The sequence below is a fragment of the Xiphias gladius genome, chromosome 15 (assembly GCF_016859285.1).
Source record: "Xiphias gladius isolate SHS-SW01 ecotype Sanya breed wild chromosome 15, ASM1685928v1, whole genome shotgun sequence".
Classification (NCBI taxonomy): Eukaryota; Metazoa; Chordata; class Actinopteri; order Istiophoriformes; family Xiphiidae; genus Xiphias; species Xiphias gladius.
Window position 1 is genome coordinate 19991406 of NC_053414.1, and position 21118 is coordinate 20012523.

General features: G+C 39.4%; 1 protein-coding gene across 2 annotated transcripts in view; it reads right to left on the reverse strand.

The window, feature by feature from the left end:
- The window catches only part of usp43a (ubiquitin specific peptidase 43a), a 111730-nt gene that overhangs the window by 7647 nt on the left and 82965 nt on the right, over nt 1-21118 (reverse strand). For both annotated transcript variants that reach the window (XM_040146555.1, XM_040146554.1), the window contains 6 exons: nt 20868-20945; nt 20404-20533; nt 13634-13753; nt 8832-9081; nt 7533-7691; nt 52-213 (listed from right to left, as the gene is read on the reverse strand). In XM_040146555.1, the coding sequence (XP_040002489.1) occupies nt 52-213; nt 7533-7691; nt 8832-9081; nt 13634-13753; nt 20404-20533; nt 20868-20945 (899 nt within the window). The remainder of the gene's footprint in view (nt 1-51; nt 214-7532; nt 7692-8831; nt 9082-13633; nt 13754-20403; nt 20534-20867; nt 20946-21118) is intronic.

Below are 21118 nucleotides of genomic sequence, written 5' to 3' on the forward strand. Positions count from 1 at the left end.
ATCAATAAGCCACTAAACTGATGAGGGCAAATCTTGAGTGTGGCCCCTTACCCCTTTCCTCTTTACAACCACTGTCAAGGAAGACCGGAGACTCTGGAGAGTCGGGTATGGAAGACGGGCAGGTGGTGGAGGAGCGAGACACCAGACTGCCTCTCTTACTGTCCACTGTCAGCCGGATTAGCCAGTGGTCTGACATTGATGAACTTGTGGAGCCTGTGAGACACACAGAGAGGAGAGCGATGAGAGGGGGATTATAAACCTTAAAGAAACACTTCATCCTAAACTGAAAGTTCTGATGTCTAAACTTAAATGAATTTTGTAAAACCACAAACACACAGTGAGGTAGCTACTCCAGGTCCATTGCATGGCAGCAGTGGCATGGCAGCAGTGGTGGAGAAATGGGTCAAATCCTTAACTTAACAAATGTAATAACACCACAATGTAAATGTATTCAACCCCTTAAGTAAATGTGCTGAAATAACTGCAAAATGTACTGTATCCAACATAAAAATAGCCATGCAGCAGACTGGATCCTGTCACTGTTACATTATTGGATTATTAATCATGCTTTAATGTGCAAGCAGCATTTTAATGTTGTATCTAGCTGAGGTGGAACTACATTTAAGTGCTTTATATACTATTTGGTAGTTTAACCTAAAATAATGCATTACAGTTCATACGTTTATTATAGACTTTGTTTTCTACTAGTACTTAAAGCTGTCAAATAAATGTAGTGAGGCAAAGTTTAATATTTTCCTCTATGTAGTGGAGAAGAAGCATAAAGAATCATAAAATATAAGTAATCTGGTAAAGTACCTCAAATTTGTACTTACAGTTAGGTGTGCAAGTATTTGGACTGTCACAATTTTCATAATTTTGCCTCTGTACACTACCACAATGGATTTGAAATGAACGAATCAAGATATGATTGAAGTGTGGACTTTCAGTTTTAAAATAAGCCATTTTTATACATAGTACCTCATTTTCAGAGGCTCAAAAGTAATTGGACAATTAACTGACAATCAGTTCCATTACCAAGTGTGGCCTGTTCCCTAGTAATTTCATGACAAATTAAGCAGATAAAAGGTCTAGAGTTGATTCCAAGTGTTGAATTTTTGCATTTTAGCTGTTCATGGGAACTATCAATATCAGACAGATGGCAGAAACTTAAGGATTGGCCAAATCAACTATCTGGTACATTCTTAAAAAGTAGGAATGCACTGGCGAGCTCAGGTACATCAAAAGGCCTGGAAGACCACAGAAGACAACTAAATTGGATGATCGCAGAATTCTTTCCTTGGTGAAGAAAATCCCTTCACAATATCTAGTCAGGTCCAGAACACTCTGGAAGAGGTAGGCGTATCATTGTCAAAGTCTACAATGAAGAGACGCCTTCATGAATGTAAATACAGAGGGTTTAACACAAGGTGCAAACCACTGGTAATACTCAAGAACAGAAAGCTCACATTAGACTTTGCCAGAAAACATCTAAAAAAGCCGTCCCAGTTCTGGAACAAGATTCTTTAGACAGATCAAACCAAGATTAGCTTGTGCCAGAATGATGGGAAGAGAAGAGTCCGGAGAAGGTTAGGAACAGCTCATGATCCAAATCATATCACATCATCTGTCAAACATGGTGGAGGCAGTGCTATGGCATAGGCATGTATGGCTGCCAATTGAACTGGGTCACTGGTGTTTATTGATGATGTGAATGCTGATAGAAGTAGCAGGATGAATTCTGAAATGTATGGGGCTCTACTATCTGCTCAGATTCAGCCAAATGCTGCAAAACTGATAGGATGTTGCTTCACAGTACAGATGGATAATGACCCAAAACATACTGCGAAAGCAACCCAAGAACTTCGCAAGACAAAGGAATGGATTAGCCATCAATGGCCAAGTCAGTCACCTGACCTCAACCCAACTGAGCATGATTTTCACTTCCTGAAGACAAAGCTGCGGGTAGAAAGAGCTACAAACAAGCAGCTACTGAAAGTGGCTGCAGTGAAGGCCTGGCAATGAATTTCAAGGGAGGAAACTCAACATTTGGTGATGTCCATGGGTTCCAGATTTCAGGCAGTCATTGACTGTAAACGATTTTCATACAAGTATTAAAAATAACCCTGATATTTATAATCATGTTGGTTTGTCCAATTACTTTTGAGCCTCTGAAAATGAGGGACTATGTATAAAAATGGCTGTAGTTCCTTAACCGTCAATGTGACATTTTTGTCAAACCCCTCGAATTAAAGCTGAAAAATTACACTTCAATCACACCTTTTTGGACTATTTTCAAATCCATTGTGGTAGTGTACAGACACAAAATTACGAAAATTGTGCCACTGTCCAAGTACTTATGTACCTAACTGTAGAGTACTTGTGTGAATGTACTGGGGCAAAGTGTCATTTTCCACCACGTAACCAACGACACCTTTCAACACCTTTTGCAGCAAAATTCTGTTATAATGCCAAACAATTATAGTGTGCCAGTATCTCCTATATTTAGTTCAATGATAGTTTGTTGTTTTTGAAAGTGTGACAGTTGTCCTGGATAAGTAGAGAGGGAGACTCCTTGGCTCCTCACTCACTGTTCTGAGTCACATTAACTGACTTGAAGAAGTGCTTGTGCCAGTGTTTTGTCCTGCGTCATTAAATGTGAAAAGCAATGCTTTTTTTTCATTATTTGTGCCTCCTGGCCTTCTCCTCCTCTGAACTCCAGCCTGTAACCTGGACTTAATGGATGTTGACATCATTTAGATGAGCCAGTCCCTTAAATGCATCATCTCTCTCCTCGGTATCTGAAGATGGAGGAGGAGGTTTATAAAGGGCGAGAAATTTAGGATTAGAGGAACATACATACATCCTGTGTGTGTCTTGTACTGGACAGGAAAAACCCCTCACGGAAAGTCTTAATTAACTCATCAATTTATGTATTTGTAGTATGCTGTAGTATCCAGGCTACATAACTACATGTGCGGACAGAAATTACAAACTACCCGCATTATTACAGTATGTCACTTTTTTTTTTTTTCTCAGGGAGAATATTGGAGGTCATGGTGGTCAGAAGAATGACATTATTTGGACTTTTTCTCCCATACTATCAAAGCTTGGCCCGCAGTATTGTCAACCTTTCACAAGTCAATTATTGACCTTATTTAGTGCTTTTTTTATTTCCACTGCTGTCCCTCATGTCTGTTCTGTTCTTTCACTCGTGAAGAACTTTGAATTGTCTATTATTTCTATTCAGGCAATGTGTGACTCACTTCCTCAGGAAAAGAGGGAAGTAATAGTAGAATAATGGGTAAATAATGATAAACACAGTGTATCCCTGCTGAAACCAAAGGTTTTCCTAAAATACATCAATGAGCTGCAGATAGCAGGACAGGCAGAAATCTTTATCTGCATAACAACTACTATATACTACTGGTTTTTCCCATTAATAAAATGGTTATCATATTATTTGCACACATTTTTAGAGATGTGAACAGCTACAGCCCTTTGATCATCCATGACATTTTTAAGAAAATATTTTACTAAAATACTGCCTACGTGAAAAAAATATTGATTGATTGAGGGGTAATAAATCATTTCAGAATGCGAGTCACACATTCAGTAATGACTGAATAGGTTTTAATCCTAAAGCAGTTTATTGTGCATGCATGGACATGAGTCTGCAGTACCAAATGTCAGACAGTTCAGTTTTAAAGGGAAAATATGCATAATATTTAAGATCTTATTTTCATTTAATATTGTACTGTTGGGAATGAATAAGTAGTATGTTATATAGCAGTAATTTTACAGAGAATTCAATGGGCCTGCGCCGCATGACCTAAATTCCCTGAAAACTTGATTTCAAATATTCAGTATTTCTCTGAAACATTAAATATACATGATTAATCAAGCAATAATCAAAGTTAAAAAAACAATGAAACAAACCATAAAACAAATGAAAAGCTCAGCTGGACAGCATTGGTTTGGTTTGATCAAATTTGACTGACAGTGCTGGCAACACAAGCAAACAACCACACAAGTGCTATCACATTTTGATTCAAATGTTGCTCATCTTTTTCCTGTCCACTTGAAAACAGTGAGATAAATAAGGACCAAAACACAAATACAGCAATCTCTCACGTGAAACCTCCACAACTGTTCTAACTTTGGCAGAAAATAATCATTCATGTAGACCATCGTCATTTCTAAAAATTGGTTTTCAGATCCTTCAACTTGTAGTTTCAGTTTCAAATCTTACCATGTAGGGACATAAAATGTACTAAGTACTCTAAGTACTCTTTCCTTTTCCTGAGGAAATGAGTGTCTTCCTCTTCTCAACCTTCACTCTGGTTTGTTCCAGCCTCTCAAGCGGATTTGTTTCATCTTAAGGGGATCTGACTTTTTTTGTTGTTTACAAACAGTGTACAGGAGACACATACAGAGAAAAAAAAATTAAGCCAAGGTGTGCTTGTGGTTGTTTGTTTCAAGATCTGGCTGACTTGTGCAGAATAAACTCACAGAAGCTCAGTGCACTTCACATTTTGCTTGTCATTCATTGATTTTCCACAGCTACAGTACGCTAAGGTGGGCACAGATGGCTACAAAAACAAAACAAGATGGCTGCTGCAGCCGGGCACATCATTAAGAGGGAAAAGGGAGGAGCAGATTCAGTACACTAAACTGCTTAACATTTCGAATGTGGACATTATAAACAACCTAAACTAAGGAAAGTGCAATAACTGCGGAAAATGTGTACAATTTCTGACAGCAGTTGATAACGGTGCTCTTTCTGACTAATATACTGTAGTCACATACAGCACACTTAAATAAGATCATTATTGGTTATTTGGACCAAGTAATTGTAATGTAGCAGAAAAAGGACAGTTCATAATGATAAAGGTTGATACCTTAATGATAAGAGGCATTCAGACATCTGTATTGACATGCATTGACATGCCCTCCTCTGAGCAGCCATGGCAGAAGGCCATGACTTTTCCCTCTTTATATGGCATAGCCAGTGGCAGTTAACATGTTTTTCATTCCTCTTGATTTAAAAATTCTAATCCAATTAAAAAAAAAAAAAAAAGAGATTAGCAGTTGTAGGACATTATTAAACAAAACTGTAGGAAACCAAACATTTAGATTGACTATACTGTCCATGTATGTAATTGACAGAACGCCTGAAGGATCTGGTCTGGATGCATTGCATTTAGGTCACCATGTGATGTGTCTTGGAGAGCAAAACTGTGGAGTGATTAAGAATGAAGTCACATGGATAGTCCATAAAGAAGCAAAGGACGGGGTAGCGGAATGAGCAGCTTCAAGCCTCTAAGTTCAAGACCTTCAAAAAGTTAATAATTCATTCTGAATCACTCCTCACGTTTGCTGACCTTCACTGTCATGTAGACACATACAATCGAGCAAAAACATTCCATACTCTCCACATGACTCTTTTGTTTGCTTTACATCTGGTTGTTGAGTAATTAAATCACTTATTTTTCTGATGGCTTTAGGTCTATGCACAGTGCTCAGTATACATATAACAGACTGGAGGCTCCAGGCTCCATCCAAGATGGATAGTTGGATGCTCCTTTTTAAAAAAAAACATTTTCTTTCAAATTTGTTGTAAATTTGTCTTTGATGCTGACAAAGCCAAGACCAGGCTTCTTCAATATTTGATGTGAAGAGTGTAGCCTCCAAACTTAACCAAATCTGGGTATTGAAGCACAGCATGGGAGAAACAGATAAATAAAATAAGTCTTATGAACAAGAACCGTGCATTTTCAAAGACTGATAGTTGATTGTTGATTGTTGCACAATCAGTGCTGTGTTTAAGATTCTACAGACTGTAGCTCTCTTTGTGATTGTCAACGGAAAGGTATTATAATGAGGCTTCTGAGTTTTAATCCAGCAGATTCATACCAGAATTTAATAGTGCAACACATCTATAGTGTCCCTACAGTCACACATTTTAATCTAATTTTTGGAGCGGTCCTCCGCTCTCCGCACTGTGCCTTCAAGCAGGTATTTGACATTGCTGTGTCATGATTAATGTATTCCTCTGGGTGTTGTCATTGGTTTATTGTATGCCACCGTTTTAGTGCTTCAGTTTGAATTATTTCTGGAAGAGTATTTGTCTTATTGAAGCCAACAATCTTTGTGGTCAATGACAAAAATGTGTGTGGGCAAAAAGACACTCCATCTTCCCTGTGGAGTAGGCACCTATAGCGGCTGCCAATTTAACATCTGAGAGCACTGAGTATTGGTAGAAAGTTTTGCTTTGAAAAAGTAAATGTAAAAAACAGAGACACAGTGATCTGGTCTACAAGCAGAAAACAGGCATAATAAGCCCCCTATAGTCTCATTTTAGCTTCCATACTGGATACGGGAGCCATATCTATATTTTAAATTTTATCACCTGATATATTTTTTTCAAGTAATTCAACGTGTATAATATATTATGGAAGGATTCTGAGAATTAGTTACAGCGAGAATTCTCAGGCACGAAAGGTGCAAGTATCATAGCAACTAACAAAGAAGAAAACTCAGTAAAGCAAGATTTCCAGAAACAGCACTGACTGTTCAAAACTGCCTGTATCCTTTACATTACTGTACATACAACAAACAAGGTGGCCTAGGTCCATGTTACCGTGAAAGGCGGAAAAAAAAAAAAAAAAAGATGTCCGGTAGCATTTTCTGGTGCGTCGCCTATGACTTTTGTGATGTTTTGCTAATTAGTGACTTTACTTTTATTTTATTGATGGAAGTTTTATTTATCTTTTAGGATGAATAATTGTAACTGGGAAATATAAATACACTTAATATAAAATTTCATAATTACATGATAACTATAAACAGGCTATGCATGCTTTGAACTGTGGAGATTGTAGTGTAATGTCCCTCATGTGTTGTTTTCAAGTTATTTGTTTTTCAATGAGTTATTAATGGCCCAGTTCTACAGGGAAATCACTGAATTATTCTAAATGACTCCTATAGAACTATATGTCATCCCATTGTTCATGCTTAAGCCCTGTTACATTCTTACAATACCACAGGACTGAACAACAGCATTCTTCTTCTTATGATTATATGCATTTACTGTGCATATATTTTGCACTGATACAATATTTACAAATTACAAATATATATATCACAGCTGAGCAGGTCCAGCGAAAACATGAAGATTACGTTTGTATGACATCCACATTGTGACTCACATGATTGGTGGGTGTTAAAACAAAAATGGTGGATCATTAAAAGAATCTGTGTCTGACAAATTTCTCAACTGCAACCCTTGGATGGATCGGGGAAAATATCAGAACTGTGTGTTCAGCAGAAGAAGAAGTAGTTTGCAGTCTTTTGGGGGCACACCACTGTATGCCACTCCCATCTAGTCGCCCAAGTTACTCCTTAATGCTTGAGTTTAAATTACATGCATTAATTGAACAGAACATACGAACAGAGATTTCCATAAAATCATATGCTCTTTTATCCATTAAATTATTTATGTTTTCCACTTTGCTAGTCATTTGATTGCATACCTCGGATGGAGCTACTGGCCGACCATGGAGGAATGGTGTTGCGTCTCTGGTAGAAAAGGATGTAAGCCCCTCTGGTGCATACTTCCTCCTCTGGCACCAGGTCGACGCTGCTGTCATCGTAACTATACCACAGGCCATCCACTGAGTTCCTGCAGTAAGCTGCATTAAAAAAAAATAACATGCATAAACAAGGGACAGCACTACATGTGTAATTTAATGGCAATGGTTAGAAAATTCTCAAATTAAGTCAAGTAAAACGTGAAGAATGATGCTGTCACTATTTCTTCTTCTTCTTTTTCTTCTTCTTATTATTATCATGGAGGCCAAAACCAAAAATTAATTTATTCCACTAACAGATATTGCCAGTGTAGCTGCCCACAAACTACTAAAAACACATAGAAGAGCTATACCTTTGAACTTGGGTTGCATTTCTTTCACTGAAATGTGTGTGGCTGACAGTTAATTTTTCCCTGCTTGTTAAACTAGCAAGGCCATATGAACAAAGAACCACCACCCGACACGAGGAGTTGCTTCTCCAGGGATCATTAAGGCAACTGCAGCGGGGTTCTTTCGCTGGCTGTGTGTGGCAAGTGTAACTACAGTTACAAAGGTATGACTCTTTGTGTTATTGATAATAAGGGTTTTGCTGAAATACTGTTGCACTGTTTGAGGCTGTTCAATTATTTACTCCACTGATTTGGCATTGAACATCTATAACATTGTCAGACTCAAAATGGACTGTTAAAAAAAACAAAACAAAACAAAGCAAAGCGTGAAAACCGATGCAGCAGAACCAGAGATATTGTCTTTTTTATTCCACACATTCTTTTTCCTTTCAAAACCTGTAAGGTGCTGTAATTTACAATTAAGGCGTGATCACAATATAATCCTGTCACTCCATGCTCCCATCTCTCTTTCCAAATATGACTGAGTTTTTTGGGGCTAATTGGAAGAGCTCATGATTAAGTGTAAAAGAAACTGGAATCTCACTGTTAGAAAAACATAGTTCAGGATCTGCTGCATGTGCTATAGGGATGAGTTGGTATGACCATTCAAACCTAATAATGCCTACAGCTTTAAATTGTAGCACTACATCAGCCATAAGCAAATACAACAATAATGTTCCTCCTGAAATTATTTGAGGGTATGTGTTAAAACGCTAGTCTGATCAACTGTCCAAAATATAGTCAGTCGTAAAATGTATTCGATACGTATTCACTGGTATGAAATGAAAGAAATTTGTAATGGTGAGTGAGTTATCAAGTAGTTAATAATGTATCACACTACCCAGTTCCATACCAGTATAATGTCCTCCATGCATCCCTCCGTGATGGTTGCACACAGCGTAGAGGTCGTACTGATAGTCGTGTGGGAGGGTCATGTCGGTAGGTTGGTGGTGGTGTCCTGACGGCTGCTTCCAGGAAGGTGGCCAGGCCCCCAGGTTCAGGTTCCTCATACTCTGACTCCTCTTCACCATGTGGGGGGCCATGTCCAAACCAGTCAGGGGGAAACGCACCAAGGTTGACAGCTTATTCCTCCGCTCGCCTACCTGTTTCAACATTTTTATTCATATATACAGTACATAGAGGTGCAGGTATGAAGTATCACTCATTCTTATTTGCAAATCAAGGAGAAGTGGATCTTACATAAAAATGATTCAACACTAAATTGATTAAACGGCAATCAAATTCATGTTGCTGCAATTAAATTCAAACAAAATAAAGTGCATTAAAAAAAAAACCAAATACTAAATACTATCATGTCAGAGACTAATAACTCTGACATTAGCAAAAGATTAAAAACAAACCAACAAACAAACAACAAAAAAAAACACAAACATCTGCTTGTGACTTTCTGTTGCACTCCTGTGTGTAGTTAGATGGGACCAGACATGTAAGAAAGTTTAATGCCACTGAGAGGAATGCTGCAGCAGTTTTCTGTACAATGCGATTCTGTATGGATTCTTCTGTTCAAATCCTTCTTCGCTACTGAAGGCCCAGTGCCCCTCCTGGGATTGGCGATTTATCATGATGCAAGGCTCTGCATACCTTAGAAACTGTGTCTTGCTGATCACTGTTTTCTCATTAAGTTACCTATTCAAGACTAGTCCTTGGCATGGAGCGTGACAGAGTGACTGTCTGAACTCGAATTCAAAGACTGAGAAAAAGCACATTGGTAAAAGGAGGGAAACAGTGGCTCATAGTGACTTGTGGGTTCTGAATGAGCACAGGGCAAATGATGGTGCCACATGCTTGTGAGACCACGATCAGTGAAGGGAGGCAGAGGGATGCCTATCAAGCTCCGGATGAAAGTGGAGGTGGAGTTACCTTGGCTGCAAAATGGTTTTTGGTAAGTGTAATCCTACCTCTCTGAGGGGCAAAGGGGCAGAAGTTGTGTGTGAGTGGTGTCAGCTACTTAAACTTATTAACTTTTGCGGACAGTGCCAGCTGTGAAATGAGACACCTTCATACAAATTGGACTGTATCCTTTTCCGGACTTAGCCAAGGTGAGCTGTGCCGTAACGCATGTGCCCAGATCTTTTCGTTGGCAGTAATTCCAGGGGGAAAAAAACAAACACCATCATAATGTCAAGTTGCCTTTGTATAATTTAGGCTACAGTATATTCAACTAAATTTGATATAGGGTATATCATATTTAGTTATTGTATACGTAGGTCGTCAAAGTAACATTCCAGTGATTTATAGTTGTATCTCCATAAAGTCAGGGGACTCAAAGAGACAGATTAAAAAAACGGAGTGACAAAGCAGCAGACGCCAAGCTATCATGACTTTTACTGAATGTTTACAAAGGCGGTGAAGGGAAAGCAGCTCATTAGCACAGGCGCAGCAGTAACTCCAGGTCAGAGAAGTCAGTACACATCAACTGACTTCATTACAGAAGTAGAGCAGACACACATACAGTATGTGTGTGTGAATGTGGTCTGTATACAGCAAAGTAATGGAGCCATTTCAGCACTTGCACTTAGAGGGTTAACCTACTTATTTCCCAGTTTGTTATCAAGAACAATATGGCCCAATATCTCCTCAGCGTATTTCCAATCTAGATTAATTTCAGATAACTACAGTAAAAGAGTGTTAAGCAACTATGAGCTCCAACATATCCAGTCCATAATGATTATATAAAGATTAGATGTATTCATATTGTGCGCAAGAATACTTTCTTTCTCCACATCACGGTCACACTTACCACATGTCCAAAAAAAAAAAACAGTATCCTCAATGTAATTACACACATTATTCTATAAAATAGCCTATATAATGTTCATTCACACACACAGAAATAAATGAATGCCGACGTCAACCGGAATTGGCAAACATATTAACGATGACAATTCAACATCCCCTTTTAGTTTAGTATGTTATCATGCACTAAATGCAAAGTACAGCCAATGCTGATGGCATTATCAAGGGTATTGCAGGTATTTAGTGATAAACCAAAGTATTGGACAAATTAAAATTTTGACCTGAGGATGGCACTAGATGAAATTTTACTGGATTACCAGAGCTATTACAGTTCATCCTGAGGGGACATGAATGTGTACAAAATGTAACCATCCAGCTGTTAATGAGATATTGCAGTCTGGACCAAATGGAGGACTAATCAACTGACCGAGCGACCTTGCCATCCCTAGGACCCTGACCCCATATTGTATGTGCACCAGTGGATGTCAGTCTAATTGCAACTTTGCCACTGCCAATTAACTTACAGAGAAAGCAAATTTTTTTTTAAAGATATAAAACTTATTGTTATTGTTATTTCCCCAATATTTTCCTGGAACTGTCTCACCACACTTTCCAGTTGAGTACATTTTGCAGATGTGAATGTCTCCTCTAATTCCTTTATGGATTACACTGGGTAAAAAATAGTGTACATTAACATCACACCCAAAAATGAATTGTAATAAAACTCGCTCAAAATTTCTTTGGAATTGGGGCACAGCTTTGGAGAAGGCTACACCTCGAGAGACTATAGAGGCTTCAGTGCTCACATGGTAAGGGAGGGGAAACTTGAAGGAGAATGATTGATAGGAACAGTCTACCTATTCTGAGACAACACAGAAGGGCGAGTCAAAGCAAAACCAGGGGTGGATAAGCCCTGACCTGATGGATATACAGTTGCATGAAAAAGTTTGGGTACCCCTGGTCAAAATTTCTGTTATTGTGAAAGGTTGAGTGACTAAAAGATGACCTGATTTCCAATAGTCATAAATTTAAAGATGACAAATTTCTTTAATATTTCAAGCAAGATTACTTTTTTATTTCCATCTTTGAAAGTTTCAAAATAAAAATAAAAAGAAAAGGGCCCGAATCAAAAGTTTGAGCAACCTGCTTGGTCAGTACTTAGTAACTTTGGCAAGTATCACATCTTATAAACACTTTTTGTAACCAGCTGAGAGTCTTTCAGTTCTTTCCTTCCTTGCACAAGGTTTCTAGTTCTGTGAGACTCTCAGGCCGTTTTGCATGCACTGCCTCTTTTGAGATCTATCGACAGATCTTCCATGATGTTTAGGTCGGGGGGCGGTGAGGGCCATGGCAAAACCTTCAGCTTGCGTGTCTTGAGGTCGTTCATTGTGGATTTTGACCAATATTCTGTTGCAGAAGCCATCCTCTTTTCATCATCTGCTTTTTTACAGACACTCTGATGTTTGCTCCCCAAATTTGCTGATATTTAATTGAAATGTTCCCTGTGCCACTGTGTGTTGTGCCACCGGCTACAACACAAGCCTGAGGCTTAATTGATCCACCCCTGTGCTTAACAGCTGGAGAGGTGTTCTTTTCATGAAATTCTACTCCCTTTTTTCTCCAAACATACCTTTGCTCATTGGGGCCATAAAGTTCTATTTTAACTTCATCAGTCCTCAGGACTTGCTTCCAAAATGCATCAGGCTGGTTTAGATGTTCAATCTGCAAACTTCTGATGCTGAATTTTCTGGTGAGGACACAGGAAAGGTTTTCTTCTGATGACTCCTCCATGAAGGTATTATTTGTGCAGATGTCACAGCACAGTAGCACCACCACTCTAGAGTCTGCTAAATCTTCCTGAAGGTCTTCTGCAGTCAAATGTGAGTTTTGATTTGCCTTGTCTAGCAACCCTACGAGCAGTTCTGTCTGAAAGTTTTCTTGATCTTTCAGACCTTTTAGCCTACTCCTCCTTTGTAGGCATCAACTATTTTAAGGCAGCTGCTTAGAGGAGCCCATGGCTGCTGATTGTTGGGACAAGGTTTGAGGAGTCAGAGTATTTATAAAGCTTTGAAATTTGGATCACCTGGCCTTTCCTAATGATAACTGTAAACAAGCCATAGCCCTAACAAGCTAATTAAGGTCTGAGACCCTGGTAGAAGTTATGTGAGAGCTCAAATTTCTTGGGCTGCTCAAACTTTTGTATGGTGCTCCTTTCCTTTGTTTTCATTCTAAACTTGTACAAAACAAAAATAATACACCAATCTTGCTTAAAATGTTGAAATGAATTTTTCATCTTTTACTTTATCTCTTTGGAGATCAGTTCATCTTCTACTCAGTTAACTATTCACAGCAACAGAAATTTTGACCAGATGTGCACAAACTTTTTCATGCCACTGTAGCTGAGCCATGAGGAAGAATCTTTCAAGCCAAGCTGACTGGAAAGTCATCTAGGCTTGTGGTTAGAAAGTTTACTGTAATTTGTGTAGAGCCTCTTTCATATCAGTTATATTGTGCTCCATTCATTTATGTTCTGCCACACAGTAAACAGCCAGAATGCATAAAACATCACATGGTGTGTGACAAGGAGTAACAGTAGCATTCATTTGGAGCTGTGCTTTTGGCCACCTGATGAATTTAAGTCCAGTATTCACTCCGCTGCTGTGGTCTGCACCAGTCCCTTAAGGCAATAAGTGGCTCTTTAGCTGCCAAATACTTCACCAGCTAGTCACTTACTTTGTTTGTCTGCTGTTTGATGCTGTTAAGGTACTTTACAGCGGGTGCTTGATAAATTTGTAATTGAAAAAATATTGATGAGTGCTGCTTAAAGAGATAACTAACTCAATGCAAGATTAACTAGAATTTTTAGACTTCACATGAAGCCTTTTTACAGTTGCCTACCTGTCGGAAGCGCTTGAGATGGAGGATCAGTATGTCGGGGAGAGTCCACAGGCTCATCTTCACCATGCCCTGCTGAAGCTGTTTACAGTGGGGACACTTCCAGGCATCATCTGGGGCAAGCTGGAAGCAGTCAGTGAATTGATCAATTGAATGTTCATACAAATCAAATCAAATTGTGTTAATATGACATGTTTGTTCATAGTTGTGAGCACTTCATGATGTAAAGTGACATGTTTACTTCGGACGAACTGGATTTATATGGAAGTACATGTTATGAATCTGTTTTGCATTAACCCTGCCCGGATCAAAATCCTGAGAGGTCAAATCTTGTCTGCATTTTTTTTGAAAGCATAAGCATGCCTGATTAAATGAAGACGTTTTCTCATTTCTTTCCCTTCCTCTCTTCTTTAGGTTCATGGAACTCGCTGTACAAGAAACTGAGCGAACTTGACTTTTTACATGTTTTTCAAGAGTGGAGTTAGTTCTAGAAGCAGAAGTCTGAGAAGGCGGACTGCTTGCTTCATAGTTTTAGAGGTTCAATACTATAAACTGAGGAATCTAGAGGATAAAATGCATGGGTCCCCTATATGTGACCGTTATCTCAAAGACATTTTCCCCTTGCTTTTACTTCCAAAGCATGGATCTGACACACGAGAAATGCCTTTAGCCCAGTGTTTGCTCTTCACATTGCTCTGAGGGAAAATAGGTGACTTCCCAAAAAGCAATCCATTAAAATCAAACCATCCCATTTATGATCAAAGCCCTTAGGTAAAGGCACAATCCTGTCTTTATTAATTGTCGGTTAATCCAATTCTACACCTGTCTGGCCAGTCATTGTAAAACCACATTTATTGTTGCTATGGTTAAAGGCCAGAACTCCACCGGCACATTGTCCCACTTTCAAAACTCAGTACTTCTCTTCTTGCAGTACAAGATGATTAGATTCAAAATGAGATCATGAAATTGAATAGCCCTGTCTCATGCTGGTTCCTCATTCAACGAAACATCTTTTTTTTTTTTTTTTTTAATTGTGTACAATTGTAAACCTGCTTATTCATGCAATTATCCAAACAGCCAACCATTTGGCAGCAGTGCAACACATAAAATCATGCAAACCCAGTTCACATCAAAAATCAGAATGAGGAAAAAATGGGATCTCAGTGACTTTGACTGTGGCAGGATTGTTGGTGCCAGACGAGCTTGTTTGAGTGTTTCTGAAACTGCAACTGGGATATTCACGCACAAACGTCTCTAGAGTTCAGACTGGTGAGAAAAACAAAAAACATCCGGTGAGCAGCAGTTTTGCAGAAACACCTTGTTGATGAAAGAGGTCAGAGGAGAATGGCCAGACTGGATGGAGCTGGCAGAAAGGCTACAGTAACTCAGATAACCACTCTTTAAACCTGTGGTGAGCAGAAAAGCATCTCAGAATGAACAACATGTCGAACCTTGAGGTGGACGGGCTACACCGCTGAAGGCCACGTCATATTCCACTCCTGTCAACCAAGAACAGACAGCTGAGACTACAGTGGGCACAGACTCACCAAAACTGGACAGTTGAATAACATTGTCTGGTCTGATGAATCTAGATTACTGCTGAGGCTGCAGATGGTAGGGTCAGAATTTGGCATCAGCCACATGAATCTATGGACCCAACCTGCCTTGTGTCAACAGTCCAGGCAGGTGGTGGTGGTAGTGTAATGGAGTGGGGACACTTTGGGCCCCTTAATACCAGTCAATCATGGTTTGAATGCCTCAGCTTATCTCAGTATTGTTACTGACCATGTGCTTCCCTTTATGGTCGCAATTTACCAGCTTCTAATGGCTACTTCCAGCTGGATAATGCACCATGTCACAGAGCGAACGTCGTCTCAGACTGGTTTCATGAACATGACAATGAGTTCAGTGGCCTCCCCAGTCACCAGATCTGAATCCAGTACAACACCTTTGGGATGCGGTAGAACAGGAGACTGGAAGCATGAATGTGCAACTGACATGTGATGCAGTCATGTCAACATGGAGCAGAATCTCAGAGGAATGCTTCCAACATCTTGTGGAGTCAATGCCATGAAGAATTGAGGCTGTTTTGAGGACAAAGGGAGGCCTGACCCAGTATCAGTATAGTGTTCCTAATAAGGTGGTTGATGAGTGGGTGTTGTAGGCTTTCCTGTCTGTTAGTGCTGCGAATTTCCGCAGGCAGTGAGATGATATTCTGCAACTCTACCTCAGTAATCACTGAAATGAATAATCATTCAGATACAGATGTCTGCTGTGCCATGAATAGCAGTGACTGCTATGCCTCTGCACATGTGTGTGTGTGTGTGTGTGTGTGTGTCTGTGTGTGAGAGAGAGAAAGAGAAGAGATCGAGATGGTACATCCCAATTCCCTTGATTGTCTGTTTGTTTCCCCTCATTTGAATTTGTTTCACAGTTCCTCTGACTTGCAACAAAGAAGAGATGCACAAAAAAAATTTGAGGAAGGGGAAATCAGGGGAACATGTATTTTGTGAAAAGATACATCCTTTGCAATCAAGTGTCTTCTAAGGTGACAACAGTTACTGATGATGTTGGCACAGATGGATCATGTTAGTGGTCTTAAACTGTTCTTTAGAATCTTGTTGCTTTAGAGTTTGGATTTGTACAAATGATATGTTGCACTGCAACTTCTGAGAGAGCAATAGGAGTCATAGTCGGTATACAGTTGCATCTCTCCCAGGAAAGAAAAGCTCTTCATAAAGTTACACAACTAACATTTTCTACAAATGATAACATACAGTACAAAGTTGTTAAAAAGAAATCATTAAAACATTCAGATATTATCATAATACTGTTAACTGGGATTGTAGGGTCTCTTGAGTTTTTTAGACAACTGAGGAAGGACAGATTTTGATTGCTGGCTGGAAGCAACCAAAAAACACATTGCAGGTTCTTGGACAATGGAGATAGGGGACATAAAGGAAATATAAAGTAATAGGTTACAACCGTCTTCACTCAGCTTCCTTTATGATTCTATATGAAGAGAAAGGACATCAGAAGATGTACCCAGAGCCACTGTGGGTGTAGAAAATCCCATGGCCATGGGCTGTTTGACGTGTTCAGAAGCCAGGCCCTGAGGCTAGGCCAGCATGGTGAAAAATTTAACAAGGATGCTCCTGCTGAGACAAGAGCCATTCCAGATCTTGAATAATAGACACCTTCCCAACATCTGTTAAATAATTATGTTCTATTCAACTAATGAGGCAATATGACACAGACACATGATTTATATATCTAAATCACCCTGTGGAGGAGGGATGTCAAGAGAAGTATGTGATAGCATCAACTCCTACTTTTCTGGGGCTTCTTTTCTTTTCAAATCTTCAAATATTACTAAATAAGTGTGTGGACCTTAAGTTCTCTACACAGTGCTGATTGAGGACTGAGACAAAAACAGGGACAGAATGAAGTCATTCTGTGGAAGTACAGCTTTACACCCCTGCTCCCTTTGCTATTTTAACAATTACATGCGATACTTTCTTTTTTAAACTAACATAGTGCCTATCGCTGACACAAAGCCTTTTCATCTTACTTCAAGTGATAGTATTATGCTATCTAAGTTGTGTCTAGACTTTGTCTAGACCTCAGCAAGACATTATCTAATGATAGAGTTACTCTAGATGGCATTGGCCTGGCCTCCAGCACCTCTGTTAGGAATCTCTGACTCCTTTTTGATTCGGATATGTCCTTTAACTCCCACATAAAACAAGCTTCAAGGACTGCCTTTTTTCACCTACGTAACATTGTAAACATCAGGCACATCCTCTCTCAAAAAGACGCAGAAAAACTAGTCCATGCTTTTGTTACTTCTAGGCCTGATTATTGCATCTTCTTATAAACAGGATGTCCCAACAAATCTTTAAATACTCTCCAGCTGATCCAGAATTCTGCAGCACGAATACTGATAGGAACTAAGAAAAGAAATCATATTTCTCCTGTGATGGCGTCTCTGCATTGGCTCCCTATAATATCTAGAACAGAATTAAAAATCCTCCTCCTCACCTACAAAGCCCTTAATGGTCAGGCACCATCATATCTTAAAGAGATCATAGTACCCTATTAGCCCACTAGAACATTGCGCTCCCAGAACGCAGGCTTACTCGTGGTTCCTGCAGTCTCTAAAAGTAGAATGGGAGGCAGAGCATTCAGTTATCAGGCCCCTCTACTGTAGAACTATCTTCCAGTTTGGGCCCAGGAGACAGACCCCGTCACCGCGTTTTAAAAACTTCCTTTTTGATAAAGGGCTAAAGTTAGGACTGGCTCATTGTCGGCTTGAACCAGCCCCTAGTTATGCTGCTTTAGACGTAGACTGCCGGGTGACTTCCCATGATGCACCGAGTGCCTTTCTCCTCCTCCTCCTCTCCATCTGTAAACATTCATATCCCAATAATGCTCATTAGTAACTTGACCTCTTCTCTCTCCCGTAGTTTTGTGCTTTCTCATCTTTCTGCAGGTACTTCTACCCCTGGTGCTGCAGAGTCTGGATCTGTGACTGCAAACCACCTACTGCCTCCATGATCCTGCTCAAGCCCACTGCTTAAATTATTATGTTTATCATTACTATCATTATATATAGTTTTATTAGTATTATTATTCACCCTATTATTATAATTATTAGTTTTATTATTAGTCTCATTATTAGTATACATCTGTATGTGGTACCTGTACTGTGCTATGTTCTCTTTCCTCCCTCATTCTGAAATAAAATTGAATTTAATTTAATTATTTTATCTCTTTGTTTGCAAAAAATCCCATGAAAAGGCCAAAGCTAACATAACTTTATCTAACTATACATGTATTGTGTGTTGCTGAAGTCTGATTCAGCTTATGCTCATAGACAGACCATGTTATGTTAGTTAGTGCCCTTTCATTCATATGTACTGTATAGGTATCTTCAGGCTGTGTGTTTCATCTAAAGAGTTCTTCACTCAAACTGTTGCATAAATGGTAGTAAAAAAAGTAACCAAAAACTTTAGAGAAACTTAAGGCATCATCAGCAGGTCATTAACATTCACATCTTCAGGCACAGCTGAGATCTTTTGATTAAACAGAATAGAGAATAAATTGTGCCAATAGTAGAATTTCATGAGAGGAATTAATATGAAGTGATGAGCTGTTGCTCATCAGATTTGATCGGCAGTCTCATCTGCCCTTTGGCTGACAAAGTCACACAGGATCTGGAGTAGACTTTGCTAGGCAGCTGTGCTCTCCCTGCTGTGCAGTACTTACTTATTGCACTTCACTTCCTTTCCACTGGTTCAGTTCAGTCAGTTACTAATGATGTTACAGTCAGTTACAGTTCGTTTCTGGGATCAGGGTTGTACAGTCACAAAGGCTCTGAATCTTCATCACATTTATTAGGAGTGGAAAACTCCATGACAAAACTTATGACGCATGTTGTGCAGCTTCCTCCCCTGTTCGATACACATCTTCAAGGTGGCTGTGATTCTCCTATTCAACAGGGTAATATCATCATTATTCTTATAACTTGTTATTATTGGTTTTTGTTACTTCCTGCCACTCACTGTTTTATAAGTCTCCTTTTTTCATATGTACTGGGTCGTTTTTAACTTGTTTATGTTTAGGCATGATTAATCACTGTAATCACTGTGTGTTCGGATGTGGTTGATTAAGAGTATCTACACCACATACAGGGCTTTCTGTTGCAAACAACTTAATATTTTTTTCGTCAGTAGAGAAACAATCCTATGTGCTTCCTATAAATCTGTTTCGGTTAAAAAAAATCTTAAGTAAACCTTAATTAAGATTCTTACAGAAAAAAATAAAATTGAAAACACGCCACAAGTAATTTCCTTTGAAATACTTATAATACATCAGGAGGAGTTCACACATGTTACTAATAAATGTAACCTGAGATCTGTGCTCCAAATTCCCAAGCCCCATGAAATACAAACCTTGTGCTATTCAAAACCTGAATACAAATCTGTACAGCATTTCGAAGGTGGCTGGACAACTCAGGACAAAAGTAAATCAGTCAGACACTCTCCGGAAACACTTTCACCTGAACTGAAGCATTCTGCTGGTAAGAGTGTGTGGAAGTTAAGGCTAGTGAGGTACTTAGTTTCATGTCTATGACACTGTATATTGATTGAAAGGTCACTGTCACCCAGAACTACAGGAGGTGGAGGTGACTAACAAGGTATCAAGTTTGGATGTCACCACTCACCAATCCCACACTGTGTGCAAAAAACATGGCAACAAGTGTACATGTGAAGTCAGCTGTAGGGGTTTAAAACATGCTCTCAGTTTATTCCGGTATCACAGTGGACCGGCTAATAGGAGCAATCAAATTAGATCTGCGACATTAATCTTAATATTAGAGAATTACAACAAAGGGGATCATTGCTTTTATTTTGGAAGATTACTCCACTGATTTAGCACGGTACTTCTATGAAGGTGTCAGACGCCAGAAGTACACAGGAGTACTCCCGAGGACCTCTTCCCATTACAAAATGTAGAGCATTTGTTTACAGCTTTACTGTTACACTGATGGCAGTTTGGTTTGCTTTTACTCAAGTCGCAGTACTTCTAACAATGCAAACATGACAATTACTGAGTAAGAAGAAAGTGCATTGTGGGCTTTTGCATTGTAATTTCAATGTACAATTCCACCTGATTTTTGGATTGAAAAAGTCTCTAAGATGCTCGGATTTGCCAGGTGAGAATAAAGACTTCTGTTCTTTACTTGACAGTTGTGTTGCCCTCAGTCTCACCTGCTCTTCTTTGGTATACAGCTGGAAGCACTCGTCCAAGGTACAGCTATGCTGCTGAAGGTGTTGCTGCTGCTGGTTCCTCACACTCTCCGCATCCTTCACCACCTCCTCCTGGATGGTGCCAAACAGACTGGAGAAAAAAAGACACACGGACACACACGGACACACACGCACACAGACACACAGACACACAGACACACAGACACACACACACACACACACACACACACACACACACACAGGGTTTATTGGTCCACTCCAGCTGCAGAATTGTGTTTACGGTGTTTCGATCAGTGGGAGTATGTTTGACATACATGGACTCAATCGGTGTACGTTCTAGTAAGATGATACTCAGGATGACATCCACAGCGGTTGATAAAGTGTGAGTGTGTTCTGCCTAAATGTTTATTACATACAGTATGTATACTCCACTAGGAGTATACATTTTTGTGCACTATTCCTACCTTTCTTTAGTCTTGTGCTCCCACTCGATGACAAGCTTCACGTGGGGAGGTCCCCCAGGGCCGCAGAACTTCAGCGCTCTATAATACAGCAAGAGAAAACCAGTAAGGTCACATTCTAAATCTATTTACACATCTTATGATCTTAGTTTACTCAGTGGCGGTAGAAAGCATTACCCATCTCCAAAAACCTGAAACCAGAAAAAAACCAATGGAGGCTAAAATCTGTGTTGCTGTCACGCAACAAATAATGG